Source organism: Hippopotamus amphibius, chromosome 2, assembly GCF_030028045.1.
Source record: "Hippopotamus amphibius kiboko isolate mHipAmp2 chromosome 2, mHipAmp2.hap2, whole genome shotgun sequence".
NCBI classification, from domain to species: Eukaryota; Metazoa; Chordata; class Mammalia; order Artiodactyla; family Hippopotamidae; genus Hippopotamus; species Hippopotamus amphibius.
Genome location: NC_080187.1, coordinates 84,579,364 through 84,601,405, shown reverse-complemented (window position 1 = coordinate 84,601,405; position 22,042 = coordinate 84,579,364). Strand labels below are relative to the sequence as shown.

General features: G+C 36.7%; 1 protein-coding gene and 1 non-coding gene across 2 annotated transcripts in view; both read right to left on the bottom strand.

Annotated features, from left to right (window-relative positions):
* Nucleotides 1-22,042, bottom strand: part of HAUS6 (HAUS augmin like complex subunit 6) — a 42,312-nt gene continuing 20,270 nt past the window's right edge. Inside the window, exons 12-17 of the mRNA XM_057723023.1 lie at nucleotides 17,063-17,144; nucleotides 12,696-12,762; nucleotides 12,204-12,386; nucleotides 9,946-10,081; nucleotides 2,887-3,933; nucleotides 1-1,498 (exon numbers count right to left, since the gene is read on the bottom strand). Of these exons, the coding sequence (XP_057579006.1) occupies nucleotides 1,437-1,498; nucleotides 2,887-3,933; nucleotides 9,946-10,081; nucleotides 12,204-12,386; nucleotides 12,696-12,762; nucleotides 17,063-17,144 (1,577 nt within the window). The 3' untranslated portion in view covers nucleotides 1-1,436. The remainder of the gene's footprint in view (nucleotides 1,499-2,886; nucleotides 3,934-9,945; nucleotides 10,082-12,203; nucleotides 12,387-12,695; nucleotides 12,763-17,062; nucleotides 17,145-22,042) is intronic.
* LOC130847228 (small Cajal body-specific RNA 8) lies at nucleotides 12,845-12,982 on the bottom strand. Its single transcript, XR_009052013.1, has one exon. It is a non-coding gene; the product is annotated as a small Cajal body-specific RNA 8 (non-coding RNA).

The following is a 22,042-nucleotide window of genomic DNA, read 5'->3' as shown; positions in this document are numbered from 1 at the left end:
ACTTGGATCCAACAAGCAATACAGAGAAAGTAAGCCAAAATGAGTGAAGAAAGATGAACTATTACGCTCATCCACTTCCAGAACTCTCCCCTTCAACCTCTCTTCTTGCCAGTTTCTTGGCAAATGGATAAGGTTGTGATGGTTAAGAGCTGGGGCTAGACACAGGGGTGCTGTAGGTGCTATCACCCTTCCAGTGTGTGCTTAACCTCCTGGTTCACAGAGAGCAATGGCATGTATTCACTTGGAGGCTAAAGACAAGCCCTTTTCTTGACCAGGGGGCCTAACTAAATGAGGCAGGACACTGTATAAGATGCCTCACATTTGACTCCCATTTACAGTCCAGAAGGCCCACTCCTGCAAGCCATATCCTACATCCAGGCCTTTTAGTTACTTCTGGGAGGTATTAAAGAAGGAAAATAGGGTCAAATCCTAGCTTCACTACTGGCTGTGTAACACTGAACAAGTTACTTAACCCCAAATTCAATTTTCTCAAGTTAATTTGAATCTGTTCTGTAAGCAGTGGGGAACTGACGGTTTTTGAGCAGGAAAATAACAATCAAAATTAGCTCCCTTCCCCCAAAACAGTGCCCCTCCAAAAAAGGGGGCAGCACTAATTTTTTAATTAAACAGATAATTTTTAATTTACATTTTTTCTGTTAAAATAAAAAACTAGCATTAAATTCTCAAAGTCTAAATTAGACTAAATATAAAACTGCTATACAACCCACTGAATGGATTTATAATTAGTGTCCCTCAAAAGTATCTAGTCATCTTCCACCTTTTTCCTTTTTTCTAAATTCATTCTGCCCCAGTCTTTACTATCATCACATGCACTTTATTCCATCAACATCATTTTTCAGGATCAACCTAATGAATAATCATTAAGCCTCTTTGGAGCTTTCCCAAACTTAAACTTTGTCATTTTGATTATAGATCACAAAGCATTACTTTCCTCACTTTTTTTTAGTACCAGAATGTTCTAAAAAGAAATAATAAAAGTTGTTTATTTCCCTAAAAAGAAAGATCAGTATGTCCAATGGCTATTAAATTAACCACTTAATAAAAGTACATCAAAAACTACTCATCCTTATGGTAATTCACTGAAATTAGAACATAGTAAATTAGTTAACCTACTACTTTGCCATTTACTTAACACTTACAAAATTACTCAAGAAACCAAAATGGCTTCACATAACTTGATGTTTGCTTTCCAAATACTTCACATTTCAACTCCATCTCCATACAAAGAAAGAAAATCCAAACAAACTCTCCTTGCCTAAAAACAGTAAAGAAGGCTAAAAGGCATTATTTAGGACTTTTTTAGACTTTGAAAAACAGTTACACTTCCAATGTGTATTTAAATTACAAATCAGTTTTTATCCAGTGACACTGCTTCAACTTAATTGCATCACAGTTAAACTGACTGGGCTACTGCTTCATCTTTTCAAGTCAGATGGAGATTCTTTTGCATCAAGGCTCTTATTCAAGATTTCTTCTTCTGCAAAATTTATTTTAAAAAGAGAAAAAAAGGATAAGCAAACATCATAAAGAAAAAAAATAGGACAAATTCCAAGTAGTAGCAAACTTCAGTCTTCAGTAAAAAGTTCACATGCAAATATGTAACTGCAATAAAATTACCATTATTCTCACTGAGGTACCTTTTCTCCAGAGAATATCAATACATTCCTCTTAGAATACTTTTCAATATACCAGTGTTTAATTATCATGGGCAAATCAGAATGATACATAATCTGTATTATCAGATCTGTATCTGTTCTAACATGCTTTAAGAGCAGTTTTTGTTTTATTCTGTTGTTAAAGTACAGTTGATTTACAGTACTGTATTAGATTCAGGTGGACAAGCAAAGTTATTCATATATTTTTATTATCTATGTTACACATATTTTATATTTTTATATTATACATATTTTATACTGTATTACATATTTTTCAGATTATTTCCCATTATAAGTTATTTTAAGATATTATAGTTCCAAGAACAATTCCTTTTAACTCTTTATGATGAGCCAAAATTATCTACCATTCAACTTCAATAATTATTAATATTATTAATACTGTTACAGGTTGAACTGTGTCCCCCAAAAAGATATGTTGAAATTCTAACCCCAGAATGTGGCCTTATTTGGAAATAGGGTCATTGCAAATATATTCAGTTAAGAGTAGGATGGGCCCTTAATCTATATGACTGGTGTCCTTCTAAGAAGGTACATAGAACACAAGGGGAGAATGTCATGTGAAGATGGAGGCAGAGATAAGTTACACTGTCATAAGCCAAAGAGCACCTGGGGGTGTCAGAAGCTAGAAGAGTCAAGAAAGATCATCCTCTAGTGGCTTCAGAGGGAACATGGCCATGCCAACACCTTGATTCTGAAATCTAGCCTCCAGAACTTGTTTTCTCCAGAGACAAAAAAGTTCTGTTGTCTTAAGCCACCCAGTTTGTGGTACTTTGTTACGGCAGCCCTAGGAAAGTAATGCACTGACCTATCTTGTTTTGTAACTGCACCCCATTCAAATTATTTCAAAGCAAATTACAGACATTATAATGATATTTAACACAGCATTTCTCAACTTTTTTAGAACTTCCTCCACTAACCAAGAAGATTTTGACAAGATTTACTTTCAGGTTTCTGGTTTTGTTTTCCACCCTGTCCCATACCAATTGTAAGCTATACACAAATCACTAGAGATTCTAAAAGTACCCATAAAAATGATGAGTTCACTCTTCTCATCCTCACTGAAGGAATAAGAAGCATATTTTGTCACATTAATAATAAAGATTGTGTAACAGTCACTGAATACTATTTTTAGGAGAAGCGGAAAGAAAACTTCAGCAGGTCAATATGCACATGCTTACTTAAATCTCACCTGTTAAATCAGGTAGGAGTTCTCCAAGACTACATGGTATTGTGGTCCTCAATCTTTGTTCCACTGGAGAAAACTTAATTAGTGGTGAAAGAGACCGTTTTCTTTCGTCAAGGGACATGCGTGAAGATGGTTTTGTATAGTCAATGTGCAAATCATGAGTGCCCAAAAAGTTAAATATATCATCGCTTTGCATGTTTTGGGGAGTAAGGCTCAATTCTGGTTTGTGTCTTTCAAGTGTTTCAGGATTAGAGAGGTAAACTTCTTCCCTTTGCTTGGACAGAGATTTCTTCAGAGCCTCATATTCACTGCAAGAAGCCTGTAAATTAAAGTCTGATTCTGGAGTAGTCTGTCTTCCTCCCACAACATCTTCTGGGAAAATGCCACTGTGCATAGGACTATTTGGTTCCAGTTTAAAATCGGCCTCTGTACTACTGGAGCTGTTAAGACTTAAGTGACCAACTTCTATTGGAAGAGTTTCATGTAATATGCCAAGATCACTATCTTTAAAACTGGAACTAATTCCACTTGATATCTGAAAAGAGTTCCATAACATACTTTTATGCATGGAAAGATCTTTGTAAGAAGCTTTTGAGTGGTCTGATATCTTAACATACTCTTCTTCACTGCTACCTATCACATCTCTCCTATTGCCTACAGCAGGGGAGAATGTCTCTATTTGGCTAGTTTTTAAAAGCTTGTTCTGTAAAGCTGTACATTCAAAATCTTGCCTACAAATCACGTCCTTATTTAACAAATGTGACAGATTTTGAATTGTTGGTTCACCTATGCAACTGGTCACCACAGGTTTCTGAGGAACACACTTGAGGCAACCTGAAACAACTTTCTCTTCAGGCAAATGAGACTGGCTAGAATTGGACACAGTGGTTGCTGAGAGAAAACTGGTCATGTTAAACTCTTTTTGATTATGCACCACAGGTAAGGATTCTGGCAATACTTCTCTACATTCAGTATCCATTTGAATTGGTTCTGTACTTCTGTTATCTTCTGTTCCAACAGCTTTTCTCCACGAGCTCCTAATTTCACTTACTATTTAAATGAAGGGGGAAATAACACAAGTTATTAATAAATTCCCAAATAGAACATGCAATTAAACATTTCATTTCTAATGCTTAAGATAAAACTGCTGACTCAGTATACGTTCATAGATATGCCAGGTGAATGACAAGGCTCCACAACATACCAAAGCCCAACAACATCAGAGAACTCCATCCCCAACTGATCACACACAAAAAATGAAAGCTGTTCCTGAAATGTGCTTATACTTTCACACAGCACATACAAATTACATACATGTGTTAAAAAGATATTTTCTTATCCATCTAGGCCAGCGTTCAGCAAACTTTTTCTATAAACAGCCAAATATTAACAATTCAGGTTGTGCAAGCCATCTTGTCTGTGGCAACTACTCAGCTCTGTCACTGAAGTGTGAAAGCAGCCATAAACGACACGCTGACAAATGAAAAAGGCTGTGTTCGATACAACTTTACGTACAAAAAGCACATAGGGTGGGCCAGATTTGCTTTGCAAGATGTAGTTTGCCAACCACCAATCTATACAGTGGCTAGGTTCAACCCGAACTGAATCCATTTAACCTCGGATATACCATTTCTAGCAGCATAATGGAAATTACACTTAATCACTCACCCAGGATGATGTGCCTACATGAGGACAAGGATATCAGAACTTTGCCTACACAATATAGGTTGTAAGAAGAAACTACTGGGAAGTCTGACTAGCTTGAGAGACGTAGATAAGATCTCTGTACACAGTTTTCAACTGATGCTGCTGGTTGCTGACTGGAAGAATATAGCCTCCATACTTTATAAATGTTTATCACAGAGCAGATGTGAAGGCAGAGGATTTTTGTTTAAGTGATCAACCTAAATATTTTCCAGGAAAAAGCCAAGTAAAACAACAAAAATAAAATTGTACAGTATCAGGGCAAAATACTACTGCTACACTGCCATATAAGTGACAATGCCCACAGTTAATATTTCAATAAAAGTCGCCCATATCAAAACAAATAGAGGCAATGCCACTAAATTGAAAGATATAGAAAAGAGTTTTAAGGTTAACTTCCAGAAGATCTGTCAGACCATGGTTCTAACAGTAGTAATGTCTAAGAAAGAAAATAGTGACAGAAAGAAGACATACAGATGGCTAAGAGGCACATGAAAAGATGCTCAACATCACTAATTATTAGAGAAATGCAAATCAAACTACAATGAGGTATCACCTCACACAGGTTAGAACGGGCATCATCAGAAAATCTACAAACAATAAATGCTGGAGAGGGTGTAGAGAAAAAGGAACCCTCCTACACTGCTGGTGGGGATGTAAATTGATACAGCCACTATGGAGAACAGTATGGAGTTTCCTTGAAAAACTAAAAATAGAATTACCATACAACTCAGCAATCTCACTACTGGGCATATACCCGGAGAAGACCATAGTTCAAAAAGACACATGAAAACAAGACCCTTATATACGCTGTCTACTAGAAACCCACTTCAGACCAAGGGACACATATATACTGAAAGTAAGGGGATGGAAAAAGATATTCCATGCAAATGGAAGCCAAGAGAAAGCTGGAGTACCAATACTCATATCAGACAAATTAGACTTTAAAGACTGTTACAAGAGACAAGGAAGGACACTACATAATGATCAAGGGATCAATCCAAGAAGATATAACAATTATAAATACCTATGCATCCAACATAGGAGCACCTCAATAGATAAGGCAAATGCTAACAGCCATAAAAGGGGAAATCAACAGTAACACAATAATAGTAGGAGACTTCAACACCCCACTTACACCAATGGACAGATCATCCAAACAGAAAATAAATAAGGACACACAAGCTTTAAATGACACATTAGACCATCTCGACTTCATTGATATTTATAGGACACTCCATCCAAAAACTACACAATACACTTTCTTCTCAAGTGCACACGGAACATTTTCCAGGATACATCATATCTTGGGTCACAAATGAAGCCTCAGCAAATTCAAGAAAATTGAAATCGTATCAAGCATCTTCTCTGACCACAATGCCATGAGACTAGATATCAATTACAGGAAAAAAACTGTAAAAAATACAAACACATGAAGGGTAAACAATACGGTATTAAATAACCAAGAAATCACTAAAGAAATCAAAGAGGAAGTCAAAAAATACCTAGAAACAAATGACAATGAAAACACAATGACCCAAAACCTGTGGGATGCAGCAAAAGCAGTTCTGGAAGAGGGAAGTTTATAGCAATACAATCCTACCTCAAAAAACAAGAAAAATTTTGAATAAACAACCTAACCTTACACCTAAAACAATTACAGAAAAAAGAACAAAAAAAAACCCCAAAGTGAGCAGAAGGAAAGAAACCATAAAGATCAGATCAGAAATAAACAAAAAATAAATGAAGGAAACAATAGCAAATATCGATAAAACTAAGAGCTGGTTCTTTGAGAAGTAAACAAAATTGATAAACCATTAGGCAGACTCAGCAAAAAAAAAAGGGAGAAGATGCAAATCAACAGAATTAGAAATGAAAAAGATGTAACAACTGATGTAACAACTGACACTGCAGAAATACAAAAGATCAATAAATTGGATAACCTGGAAGAAATGGATAAATTCTTAGAAAAGTACAATCTTCCACGACTGAACCAGGAAGAAATAGAAACCATGAACAGACCAATCACAGGTACTGAAATTGAGACTGTGGTTAAAAATCTCCCAACAAACAAAAGCCCAGGGCCAGATGGCTTCACAGGTGAAGTCTATCAAACATTTAGAAAAGCGCTAACACCTATCCTTCTCAAACTCTTCAAAAAGATAGCAGAAGGAACAGAGCCAAACTCATTCTACGAGGCCACCATCACCCTGATACCAAAACCAGACAAAGAGGTCACAAAAAAAGAAAATTACAGGCCAATATCACTGATGAATATATATGCAAAATTCCTCAACAAAATAAAAGATCATACACCATGATCAAGTGGGGTTTATCCCTGGGATACAGGGATTCTTCAATATACACAAATCAATCAATGTGATACATCATATTAACAAATTGAAGGATAAAAACTATATGATCATCTCAATAGATACAGAAAAAGCTTTTGACAAAATTCAACATCCATTTATGACAAAAACTCTCCAGAAAGTAGGCATAGAAGGAAGTTACCTCAACATAATAAAAGCCATATATGAAAAACCAAAAGCCAAAATCGTTCTAAATGGGGAAAAACTGAAAGAATTCCCTCTAAGAACAGGAACAAGACAAGGGTGCCCACTCTCACCACTGTTATTCAACATAGTTTTGGAAGTTTTAGCCACAGCAATCAGAGAAGAAAAAGAAATCAAAGGAATCCAAATTGGAAAAGAAGAAGTAAAATTGTCACTCTTTGCAGATGACATGATATTATATGTAGAAAACCCTAAAGACTCTACCAGAAAACTGCTAGCACTAATTGATGAGTTGAGTAAAGTAGCAGGATACAAAATTAATGCCCAGAAATCTCTTGCATTCCCATACACGAACAACAGAAGAGCAGAAAGAGAAATTAAGGAAACTCTCCCATTCACCATTGCAACCAAAAGAATAAAATACCTAGGAATAAACCTGCCTAAGGAGGCAAAAGAAAAGTATAAGACACTGATGAAAGAAATCAAAGATGATACAAACAGATGAAGGGACATACCATGTTCTTAGATTGGAAGAATCAACATAGTGAAAATGACTATACTACCCAAAGCAATTTACAAAATTAATGCAATCCCTATCAAATTACCAATGGCATTTTCACAGAACTAGAACAAGAAATTTTACAATTTGTATGGAAACGCAAAAGACCCCGAATAGCCAAAGCAATCTTGAGAAGGAAAGACAGAGCTGGTGGAATCAGGCTCCTTGATTTCAAACTATACTACAAGGCTACAGTGACCAGGACAGTATGGTACTGGTACAAAACAGAAATCTAGATCAATGGAACAGAACAGAGAGCCCAGAGATAAAGCCATGCACATATGGGCACCTTATCTTTGACAAAGGAGGCAAGAATATACAATTAAAAAAAAGATAGCCACTTCATTAAGTAGTGCTGGGAAAACTGGACAGCAACATGTCAAAGAATGAAATTAGAATACTTCCTAACACCATACACAAAAATAAACTCAAAATGGATTAAAGACCTAAATGTAAGGCCAGACACTATCAAACTCTTAAAGGAAAACATAGGCAGAACACTCTGTGACATACATCAAAGCAAGATCCTTTTTGAACCACCTCCTAGAATAATGAAAATAAAATAAAAAATAAACAAATGGGACCTAATGAAACTTAAAAGCTTTTGCACAGCGAAAGAAACCATAAACAAGACAAGAAGAGACAACTCTCAGAATGGGAGGAAATATTTGCCAACAAAGCAACTGACAAAGGATTAATCTCCAAAATATACAAGCAGCTTATGCAGCTTAATACCAGAAAAGCAAATAACCCAATCCACAAATGGGTGGAAGATTTAAATAGACATTTCTCCAAAGAAGACATGCAGATGGCTAACAAACACATGAAAAGATGCTCAACATCACTAATTATTAGAGAAATGCAAGTCAAAGCCATAATGAGGTATCACCTCACACCAGTCAGAATGGCCACCATCAAAACATCTAGAAACAATAAATGGTGGAGAGGGTGTGGAGAAAAGGGAACTCTTCTGCACTGTTGGTAGGAAATGTAAGTTGGTACAGCCACTATGGAAAACAGTAGGGAGGTTCCTTAAAAAACTAAAAATAGAACTATCATATGACCCAGCAATCCCACTCCGGGGCATATACCCAGAGAAAACCATAATACAAAAAGAAACATGTACCACAATGTTCACTGCAGCACTATTTACAATAGCCAAGACATGGAAGCAACCTAAATGCCCATCAACAGATGAATGGATAAAGAAGATGTGGCACATATATACAATGGAATATTATTCAGCCATAAAAAAGACTGAAATTGAGTTATTTGTAGTGAGGGGGATGGACCTGGAGTCTGTCACACAGAGTGAAGTTAGCCAGAAAAAGAAAAACAAATACCATATGCTAACTCATACATATGGAATCTAAAAAAATGGTACTCATGAACCCAGTAACAGGGCAAGAACACAGATGCAGATGTAGAGAACGGACCTGAGGACCTCAGGGGTCGGGTGGCAAAAGGGAAACTGGGACAAAGTGAGAGAGTAGCATTGATAATATATACACTACCAAATGTAAAATAGATAGCTAGTGGGAAGCTGCTGCATAACACAGGGAGATCAACTTGATGATGAGTGATGACTTAGAGGGCTGGGATAGGGAAGGTGGAAAGGAGTTGCGGTGGGGGGCGGGGTATGGGGATATATGTATAAATAAAGCTGATTCACTTTGTTGTACAGCAAAAACTGGCACAACAGTGTAAAGCAAATATATCCCAATAAAGAGTTGTAAAAAAAAAAAAAAGGACACATGCACCCCAATGTTCACTGCAGCACTGTTTACAATAGCCAGGTCATGGAAGCAACCTAAATGTCCATCAACAGATGAATGGACAAAGAAGATGTACTACATATATACAATAGAATATTACTCAGCCGTAAAAAAGAATGAAATTGGGACATTGGAGAGACATGGATGGACCTAGGCACGGTCATATAGAGTGAAGTGAGTCAGAAAGAGAAAAACAAATATCATATATTAACGTATATATGCAGAATCTACAAAAATGGTACAGATCAACCAGTTTGCAAGGCAGAAATAGACACAGACAGAGAGAACAAACATATGGACACCAAGGGGTGGGATGAATTGGGAGACTGGGATTGCCATATATACATTACTAATAAGAAAAAAATATCAAATTGTACACTTTAAATAAATGGAGTTTACTGTATGTCAATTATATCTCAATAAAAGTTTTTTAAAAAGAAATAAATAAATAAAAATTAAAATATTGCAAAAAAAAAGAAAATAGCGACAGAAAACATTATTAACTTACTCAAGTTTTCTGGAGTTCGGGGAATTTGGTTCCTTGTTAAGAACGGGTTAGAAACTAGAGAGTCAATTAGTTCCTCTAATTTTACTTCTTTTCCTTTAGAGGGCTGTGGTGAATCAGATAAAACTGCCCTTGCAACCTAAAACAGAAAAGAAAAAATAAAGCAAAAATTACCAAGCCCACTGGTAGAATGCAACAAAAGCCCTGATAAGAACAAGCACCAAAAAAACCCCAACAATGTAGCTCCCAGACACTCCATATAGACTATCCAGGCACAATTTTATAAGGTGAAATGAAACCCCAAATCAGTCTCCCCTCACTTCTTAACTTAGATGGATATCCATTACATAGGAGAGAAAAGATAAGAAATCTTTATGCTTGGAAAGATTTAGATAGAGATAGTTCTGACCGCAGTGATCTAAGTTACTATCTGCCACACTTTATGGAGATTCACAATTCCATAGCTGCTAAAATGACTGGTTCCAAAGCATACAGGTTCTTCTTAATTACAACCCACCACCTGGTAATACATCTATTAATAAACAAGAGTACGTTCTCACAACATACTTCTTAGCCAGAAACTTCATCATCAGACATAAAGAAGTGAACAAAACATAGGAATATACTTTTTAAATAGATAAATTAAAGTGTACAATATGAAAACAGCACCCTATACTAACTAAATTTTAATAAAACTAGAAAACAAAAACCAAGCAAATTAAAATCTCTGCACCCTGAGATCCCTAAAAAAGAAACTGCCTACAACCATAATTAAATTGACTCCAATTAACCCTCCTCCATGAAAACAGAGGGCACTTTAGAATTCTATCATTAAATACTCCTTGTCATAAACACTATTAAGGAGAATTAATTTCATTTTACTTTCAGAGCTTTATGAGATTTTAGGGCTCTCCTCTTGCCATCTCATTCCACTGCTACTATAAATTCTTTTAACCAGAAAATGTGCCTTTCCTCTCATATCAGGAGAGAAAAAAAAGAATGATTAACCATCTTTTCTTTAGTATAGAGTCAATCAACTAATACAGAGAAACAACAGAACTTTAGAGATTTACAAATATTTAGATGCCATGAAACTGGTCCAATCTCCTCAAGAAAAATGACTGACAGGGACTTCCCTGGTGGTGCAGTGGTTAAGAATCCACCTGTCAATGCAGGAGACACGGGTTTGATCCCTGGTCCAGGAAGATACCACATGCCGCAGAACAACTAAGCCCGTGTGCCACAACTACTGAGCCCACACACCACAACTACTGAAGCCCACGTGCCTAGAGCCTGTGCTCCACAACAAGAGAAGTCACCACAAAGAGAAGCCACCACAAAGAGAAGCCTGCATACTGCAACAAAGAGTAGCCCCCGCTCGCCACAACTAGAGAAAGCCTGCGTGCAGCAAGGAAGACCAAACTCAGGCAAAAAAAAAAAAAAAGACTGACAGCCAGGTCTCTTATTTGGACAATATTCATTAACTTTGTTCAGGATTGAGATAAAGGAGGGAATTCCAATACCTGAATCGATATGCATTAAATCAAATTTTTCTTTCAGTCTCTCAGGAATGTAAAACTGCTGATTTATTTTCTGACTGTTTATCCCTATTCAAACAATGGGAAATATGTAACAAAAATAACATTAAAGAATGGCCTGACCATTCAATTTGCCTAAACTGAGTTCTTCAATACTCTGCAATGTAGTATTATGTGATCACTTGCCAATGAAAAGTAGAAAAGTATTAATGAACAAAGCTGGTTAAGATAACCAAGATCACGAACAATCATGTATTCATTCACTTTTGAAATATTTAAAAAGGAGAAGGACAAAACCTTCGTTTAGTGATAATATACTGTACAGTCTTTTTTCTAAAATTCAAAAAAAGAGGAAGCTCAGCTAAGCAACAGATAACATTCACAGAGTATTTTAATAAAGTATGATCACTGGGTATATTTATCCAACAATTTATGTAACGGTTAATTCCAAAAATATTATCCATGTATTATTTTTATACTCTTGGATAGTTACAGAATGTGACATGGGTTCTAAACCATGGACGTAATCTTAACTAAATAAGTTTATTTCACAACTACTTCTGCTTTTGGGGAGGATCAATTTTGCTTTAACTATGATTTTTATTATCTGTGACCTCCTTTCCCAAATCACCCCTCGTTAATCAATAATTAACTGTACTTCATTTATAATCCCACCACCACTGAGAAAATATTTCAGTATACTTATTACAATCTTTTTCTAACCTCTTCTGCCAGGTAATCTTGCTCTTTTTGGAATGGATCCCTTTTTTTAGCTGGTAGAGACTCTCCAAATGCACTACTGTCTGTATTCTTTGCAGTATGTGATAATGAAGAGACTTCTACTTCAAATTCTGCTGTTTTCTTAGAAATTGTTTCATTTTTCTCTCTAGGAGTCAACTTTGTATCCTGAAGAAGACAGACATGAAATGTTAAAACTTAATAATTGTATCTGATCTTCATTAGAGGTTCCTGAGTTATCATGAATCTATAAAAAGTTGTTAACATTATTATAAAATTATATGTTCACTGGCACAGTTTAAAAATTCCAATATTCCCATTTAGAAGTAATAACAAATGCGTAAACAGGAATGGTACATAATATGCACATACTGGGAAATGTGCAAAGAGAAATTTAATTGGGACATCAACAAAAGTAAAGAATATTTTATAAGTGAGTACGGTCAGAATTAATTTTTAAATTATTTTAAAATGTACCTTTTCAGGTAGTGTAACACTGTTTCTATCTGATGGTAAAACGGGCTGCAACAGCAAAGAAGCAGGGCTAAAAGGAAAAAAAATTAATAAATCCAAGTTATGAGTAAGAAAGAATTCCATTCACTTTATGTATCTGAATATTCTAAAGAAACTGTCTGCCCCGTATCTGTCCGTTACGATTTCACTCAATTCGTCCCGGTCATCAAAAGGCAGTTAGTTTATTATTCTAGGGAGGTATAGTGACAATTAGAGCAGTACTTAGGCCCAATTTGTGTATCAGCCTCCCAAATTAAGAACATTTTCCTTACCCAGTATGTATTTTAAGTCAACAGCATTTTTTACAAGGGTTGGATGAATTGATGAACATTCAGAAACTGGAGTACAGGGTAAAAACAAATTCAATTAACTAGAACCACATTATTACAATGTCCACAGGCTTCAGATCACAGAAGCACTGTAGCAGAGACTATAAGATTCTTTTCAGGTCCAAAATCAATTTCTCTTACATTGAATTTTCTATAGCAAATACATTCCACTTACAGTAAAGCCATAAGGGTATTCAATTTCAATTTGCAGCATTCCGCACATAGTGATCCTTAATCTCTTAGAGTCTCTTGCCCCTTTTGGTAAACATGAAAACCTTATGCATCTTTTCACTATAATTACAAAATAAGTTATTAAATTTTTTAAGCCTTCAAAGTAATGATAACTTTATTTATCTTCATCTTGAAAGTGCTTTCAAATTCAATCATGGATTGGGTTTGCTCACCAACCAAAAGTTTTCCTAGTCTAGGTAAAATGAAAGGCAAGATTACCACAGAGACCACTTTCAATATTGAGCATGCTGATGTTTTTCTTTCTGTTTGTAGACAAATGTACAAAATCAACAGCTTTGCAAATATTTAATATAGTAGTAAATATGCCTTCCAAACTTTTTCAAATGTGTCCTTCCTGAAATCTACCTTCCAAACAAAATTTTTCAAACAAAACTCAAATCACTGAAATTGCTCAAGCTTCAACTCTGCCTCGACAGGATATAATCTAGATATTTAAGGCAAAAGGTTAGTGATTACTATCTAATGTGATTTTATCCACTTTCTTCCCCAAGCAGTAAAACGATCAGAAAGCCCTTTGAAGCAGGGCCAACAAGCTATGGACCAATGTCACTAAGATGCCACCAAAAGACTGGTGAGCTCCTTGAGGATGAAGACTATGTCTTACCAAAGGCTATTTCCAAGTCCTAACACAGTGCTTGGTGCTTGGCAGTGCGACACATATGTGTATCTGATTGACGGATCAATGAATAAATGTCACTTGAAGATGAGGTTCTACAGATGCCACTAAATTTTTCTACTTGAATCATTCTTGCAGAGTCTCATAACAGAGAAAAATGGAACCACACTCTATACCTCCTCTCTCTCATTTCTGAATTGGCAACATGCTATTAGCCTTGCTAATATCTCAATTCAAGTCAACTTTAAAGCAGCCCTGGCTCAGTCCTTACTCTCTACCCACTTGCCAGGCCAAAACTGAGGCCCATGAAATCCAGATAAAAGGGGTATTGATACCACCGTGGAAATTTACCCTAAAAGCACTCCCAAAAGAAAAAGACATGCTTTTTACAGTAGTAAAAATTTTGAGGAAAACCTAGTCTAAAAATAAATAAAATGTTATAAAGCTATTTGAAGTGGTAATATAATGTTAACTAAACGAACAGAGACACTAAAAAAAACTGCATTTATGCTATGCTAATGTTGAGAAAATTTTGTATTTTAAAATACAAGACTATATATCCATGCTTTGGTTAGAACTAAAATTAGAAATAAAGTCTAAAAAAGAACTTAGGAAAGAATCTGACAATTGATTTGTTGGAAATTGTAGCTAATTATTTTTTGCTTTCATTTGTGGTTTTTACAAAATGTCTACAAGTAACAGAGAAATAATAAAAAGGGAAAGGAAATAATAAAATGAGATTAGAATTCAATTTCTGAGACTAAGGATGTTTGCTTGGAATGCATGCAAGATTCTACTGCCCTATCTTTGAAATGCAGTAAAGGAGAAACTATAGAGGTTAAAGGTCTAGAAGAAATGCATCACCACCACTAGAAATATCATGGAACCCTCTTTCCAGAAACCACTGCAAAGAAAGGTAGTACCTACAATGTACAGCAAAGGCATCACCAATTGCTGAATTCTGATTGTAAGTATGGTGAAGCCTTCAAGAGCTCCCTCTGATCAAAACCAAACTAGGAGACTTATGGAGAAGACTACTTATATTTTAGTACTTGTGAACAAAAACCACGTTAAAGGGCAAACAATACACTTACTCCAAAAACTACATTCATCCCGTGTTTTTTAACTGCATAGCTGTATTAACCATATCCGCATATGAATTTCCCAATTAACTACACTGATGCTGATGTAAGATGATGCCACTACAAATAAAATATTTAGTATAATAGCTGAACTACATGAAAAAAAAAAGGTATTTAAGTGCAGTCTACCCACATTACACATGAAATATTTTATTACAAAATACCTTTTACAAGAAAGAATTCTGAGCAACAAGTTTAATTCCACATCCCAGTAACTCAACTCTTCACTTCTCTTCTGTTCTCCTATTAAGCAGTAATAATCTTTCATTTCCCATTAAGCATTTATCCCTCATCACCAAAAGCGTTCCTCTACCTCCTTTCACTATCCCAACCTGTAAGTAAAATAAAGCATCAAAAGACGGTTAAAAGATCCAGGAGCTTGGAAGAGGATAAATGTGGAAGTCAAAATTATTTAATACAACTTTTTCCTATATTAAGAAAATCCTATTTGAATTAAATTCTTTGGCGCTGAGCGTCTGGCTCCTGTAGAATTCTGATAGTACATCTTAGTACAAAATTCTACTTCAAGAAAGAATCTTGAGGTTGAATGGAGCTCATAAGTAAAATCAGATTTGTGAATTAACCTACTAACTCTATCAACCTTTAGTTCAGCAAGAGACCTTAATCAAAATATTTAATTTGCTCTCTCAAGAAAAGACACACCAAAAACATAACTGAGATAAAGCATGCCTCTTAGAGGGAAATAAAAGCATGCCTCTTAGAGGGAAACAGTTGGAAGCACAAACTATTTCCCTCTAAGAGGCATGCTTTAAGAACAATTGCGATAAGGGGGTAGGACTAGCAAGCCCAATAACTTTACAATTTCTGCAATATCAGGACTTCACTGAAGATTTCATTATATTTCTTTAGGTACTCAGAAAATCAACATCACATCCAGATCTAAGAACAAATATAAAATTCTCCCACAAGTAGTCCTGACCTATGAACCAGAAAATTACTGCAGAGAAAACTGCCAATAGCATAATTTCACATGTAAGTTTTGACTCTAATTATGGTGTTAACTTATTAAGAGTATACAGAACGAAGGGGGCCTGAAGTCACTTAAAATTCAGATTTTCTTTAGAATTATCGTAAGTATTTTGTTTCTGTATCTGTGCCTCATTAACATGGGGAAGTTGAACTGAAAGACACCTATTTAAATCAAAGGGTAATCAGAAAAACCAAAATAATTTGGAATCTGTTTAGCATGTCTGTGTTTAATTTCAATAAAGGACAAACACATTCACATTTAGTTTACAGATTTTTGCCTTTATAATCTGGCACTGGTTTATTTAAGGGATAAATAGGATAACAGAGGAAAAAAGGCTTATAAAGTAAGAATACTCCTAGTTAGTTACAACAAGCTAACAAGGTTCAGTTTTTTCATATGCTAAATTTTGGGATTAGATTGAATCAGAAGTCTTCACCCCCCCCAAAAAATATTTTTTAAGTATAGGACTCTTTTTATCAAATGGAATATAAAACCCAAATATATAATGCAGATAAAAGAGTAGGCTGCTCAGGTTGAAGTGGGAAAGGCTGGAACAGTCACAGGCTAAATCTGATTCATCCACAGCACCAGAGCACACTGAAGAAAACAGACTGAAAACTACCAACTAGATGATCTCAGAAGTCCCTAAATTCCTGGATTTAGTCAATAGCCACAAGTGATTTCAAAGACGTTCACAGACACAAAAAAGGCAAAAATTCCCAAACTTACATTAGATAATTTTCACATATGCCTTTTTCTTCAAAAATTAGGTAATCCCCATGAGTCTCAACATTTATATAAGAATAGAAAGAAAAAAATGCCCATGCATCAGAAATGTTGAACCTTTCCTGAAAACGTGGATCCACAGTGGAAAAACACTGTCTGGTTAACAGAAGAAAGTTATGAGCTATCTCATAGTAGAGAAGCTTGAAAGCTGGCTCTAGACAGGACTAAAATTAATTAAGAGAAAAAAAACAATATGAAAATCAAATTGCTTTTACCTGTTGGCTAGATCACATTTAGTTTCTAGTGTATCATTTGTCCTTCTGCAATCATTTTCCTGGATATGTTGCTTAGGTGTATCTAAAGGAATAGAAAAATTAATCACTCTTTACTTATGTTTGTACATTCTAATATTCAGAGATCTCCTGAAGTTCTACAACTTCTAAACAGAAGAAAACAGAAAAATAAAATAATATAAATGCTAATAGGAAAAGACAAGTATTCAATTATTAAGTGGAAAGCAATACACATGACAGTGATGGAGAATATCTATAATAAGCTTATCCAGAAAGACAGCTTACACAGTTTGCCAAAAAGGGACAATCCATAATTCTCCAGCATTATATACCCATGCTTCATGTTTAAGTATACAGACAATGCAATTACTACATAAACTAGCCAAAAAGTCATAGTACTTAGCATATTTTAGCCCAGCATCTATGGTATCAGTCAACATATATATTTATTCTTCAACATATCATTTAATAACTATGTGTCATTACTGTACTAACAATGGGAAAAGAAATTAAAAATGGAGGCCTGCCTTCAAGAAGTCAATATAGGAAAGACTATTGATGACTACAGAATCATGGTGTATACAGTATTATGATACAAGTATGCACAGAATGCAAGGAGGCAGAAAGGCACCTGGCCCAGAGTGGGGAACATGAAGAAGCCAGGAAAGTACTAACAGAATACGGTGCTTGTCTGGTGCCTCAGAGCATAGGGTATATTCGGTGGAAGCATGATAGGAAGTGAAATTGATGAAGAACATTAAGGAGGATTTGATACTCCAGGAGCTCCTCTTCTTTCAGCATGTTCGCTTCTGAAAGACTATTTATACGTGTCCAAAGTGTTACTAAATAAGAAGCCAATGTGTACACTACGTGAAGTTTTCCTGTGAATTCACCATAATGCCACCTTACAACATTTTCAATACCATATGCTTTTGAACCTACTAATTATGATGGAGTTACTGTTATTTATAAAACATTCCAAAAATAAGCACAAACACAACTATACCATAAACTTAGTAGAGAACCATTAACTAAAATGATGATATAGTTAACATCTTCTTAAAACCTACAATGGAAAAGAACTGAAAAAGAATGTGTGTGTGTGTTCCTTTCAGATATTTATATCCTTTCTTATATATATATTTGAAAAGAAATTAAAAATGGAGATAGATAGCTGAATCCCTTTGCTGTACACCTGAAAAGCAACTACATTTAAAAAATTTTTTAAATTAAAGATTTTTTTAAAATAAAAATGATGATGCACAACTGTAAACACCATCTGGTGGTGGTAGGCAGAGTTGATGCACATTTGTTCTGGTATGAAAGAAAGTCTATAAGGTAAAAGCTACTAAGTGAAAAAGCATCTAGAGCCTTTTTCTTTTGTCTAAAGATGATAGGTGATAGGAAGCCACTGATGGGTATTATACCAAGAAATGAAAAGGATCCCATTTACATTACAGAAAGATCACTGACAGCCATTTGGAATACAGAACAGATAGAATACTGGAGGCAGAGTACCTAGTTATAACACAATCAAATGCAAGAAATGATGAAAACTAAACTTAAGATGCAAAGACATCAAAGGAGGTGACAGTCATTAACAGTCCACTTAGGAGGTTAAAAAAAACAAACTTCAACTCACCACTACAAAGCAAATGAAACTAAAAGAGACACTGACTCCTACCCTAAAGACACCAGAACTGCTAAATAAAATGTAAGGGAAAAAAGGAAAGCCCAGAAAAAAAAATCATCACAGGACAGAACAAAAGATGGAAAGCACAACAAGCACAGTAAACTTAAAACTGAGAAACAAGGGCTCAATAAGGCAGGCACCAGGGGCTGAACACTGGAGATTTAATGCCTACATGGTAATAAGAAACATCAACTCGGGCCACTTAGGCTGGGATCTGAGAGACTGCCATAAGACAGCACACTGCAAAGACTGCTCAGCCTCTGAAATGAGATTATAAAAATTCTGCCAACTGGACCAGGAAAGCTTGCTGTCTACCTGGAGTCCTGTATGAAAAAAAAAAAGAATAGAAGGAAGGATGGAAGGAAAGAAACCTAAAATCTAGCCTACTGAAAAGGAGGTGTGAAATCTGTAATTATACTGGCTACTTGTTTTAGGAATCCCAAACCAAAGACATTAACTGATCTAGTTCAAGAAAAATCCCTGGGACTCCTGGCCACACTGTCTCCCTTCTGCAATCCTGGGCCCCACAGAGGCAGGGGACCCACTGAAGTTGAGATTACATTCAAATAATATTAACATTTCAATAGAATATCAGCAGACAGAGCATACAGGAGAAGTACCTGAAATGAAGAGAAATTAGGAAAATTGAAAAAGATAAAAATCAGCACATTTAAAATGATCAACAAAAAAGAAACAACAGGAGCCATAATGAAAGAAGATGACACCATGAAGAAGAACAGGCAGTTTTGAAAAAAGAAACAAAAAGTACATTCAGTGGGAGATTGGGACTGCCATATATACATTAATATGTATAAAACAGATGACTAATAAGAAAAAAAAAGTACATTCAGGGACTTCCCTAGTGGTCCAGTGGTTAAAACTCCACGCTCCCAATGCAGGGGGCCCAGCTTCAATACTTGGTCAGGGAACTAAGATCCCACATACTGAAACTAAGCCTGCGCACTGCAACAAAGACCCAGCACAGCCAAAATAATAAATAATAAATAAATAAATCTTTTTAAAAAATAGGCTCTTTAAAAAAAAAAAGTACATTCATGAAAACTAAATACTAAATGGAGAGGTCAAAAAGGAGATTAAACATAAATAAAGAGATAATTAGTGAACCACAGAGAGATACAAAGAAAATACCCAGAATGCAGGTCCAGCGTTACAAAAAGGTTATAAACATGAATGAGAAGTTAAGAGATATGGGGGACAGAATTAGAAGTCCCAATAATATAAGATATAAAAGGAAAGGATCAAAAGAATGAAACAGGGGTATAATATTAGAAGAGATATTAGTGAATAAGTTTCCAGAACTGAAGAAAGATATCAGCCTTTACGCTGAATAAGCATACACAAGTTCCAAACAGGCTAAATAAAAACAAATCTACAGGGCTTCCCTGGTGGCGCAGCGGTTAAGAATCCATCTGCCAATGCAGGGGACATGGGTTCAATCTCTGGGCCAGGAAGATTCCCACATGCCATGGAGCAACTAAGCCCATGTGCCACAACTACTGACCCTGCACTCTAGAGCCTGTGAGCCACAACTCTGAGCGCATGAGCCACAACTACTGAAGCCCACACACCAAGAGCCTATGCTCCGCAACAAGAGAAGCCACTGCAATGAGAAACCTGCGCACCGCAAAGAAGAGGAGCCCCCGCTGGCCACAACTAGAGAAAGCCTGTGCGCAGCAACGAAGACCTAATGCAGCCAAAAAGAAATAAATCCATCCCAATGCAGCCATTAATTAATTAAATCTTTAAAAAAAACCTACATTTAGACACAGCTCAATGAACCTGCACAATACAAAAATAAATAAATGTCTGAAAAGCAACCAGAGATCAAAAATTACCTACAAATGAATGACAATTAGACTAAAAGCAAATGTTTCAAAGCAGAAAGCAATGAGATCATATTAACAAAGTCCCAAGGAAAAATAAGTATTGATCTTGAATTCAAACTATCATTCACGAGTACGTAAAAATAAACACATTTTCACAGAAAGACTAAGAAACCTTACTATTCAGGGTTTGTCATTAAAAGCAGTGAAGGATATACTTTGAGATATACTTCTCAAAAGGAAGGAATAGAACAAAAGAAGTAATACTGAGGCTCTTTGGTGGGGCTGATGGTGGACTCTGGGAGGGTTCACGCTGGTGGGCGCTTCCTGGAGCCCCTGCTGCCGGTGCCCCTGTCTCCCCGGTGGGCCGTGGCTGCCCCCCACCTCTGCAGGCAGCCCTCCAACACCAGCAGTCAGTAAAGAACACGAAAGAATGAGGCAGAGCACGTGCAAGGCCTGCTGTCCACTCCTGTCAGCACTGCCTATGACGTGTGTCCACAACAACCCTGTCAAGTCCATGAGGAAAGATGAACATCTCAAGGGGTACATGAGCGAAAGACACAACAGACCTTTCCCAGAAGAGGCTGGAGGCCCAGGGAAGCCCGCAGGGTTCCCTTCCAGACCTGAGGCCCAGGACCTGGGACCCAGGGAATCGACAGCGCTCGTCCTGGTGTGACCCCGAAGGCCCAGGAACCAGCATCGTTCGCGTCCAAGAGCAGAGGGTGGAGGCCCTGCCTGCACCTCTCCATTCCACTCAGACCCTGCCCTCCCTGGTGAGGACCACCTTTACAGATTCCAGTGCTAACGTCTTCTGCAAACAACCTCACAGGCACATCAAGAAGCCCTGTTTCACTAGCCATCAGGGCCTCCCTCATCCCAGCCAAACTGACCCATAATACTGACCACCCCAGGAACGACCCTACTGACCCGCAGCTCTGCCCCTGGGCCACAGTCTAGACAAGAAGCTTGTGTGCGTGCCTTGGGGCAAAGAATGGTCATCGCAGCATCGTGACTGTTACAAGAGCCACAGGCTGGAAACAATCCAGTACCCACCAGCAGTAGAATGGATAGACAAAGAAAATGGAATAGAATAGAATAAAGCATCAAAGATGAACGGGGCTTCCTAGGTGGCACAATGGTTAAGAATCCACCTGCCAATGCAGGGGACAGGGGTTCGATCCCTGCTCCAGGAAGATCCCACATGCACGGAGCAACTAAGCCCGTGCACCACAACAATGGAGCCTGTGCTTTAGAGCCCATGAGCCACAACTATTGAGCCCATGTGCTGCAACTACTGAAGCCCATGCACCTAGAGCCCATGCTCCGCAACAAGAGAAGCCACGACAATGAGGAGCCCGCGCACCACAACCAACAGTAGCCCCCACTCACTGCAACTAAAGAAAGGCCACACACAGCATAAAAGAC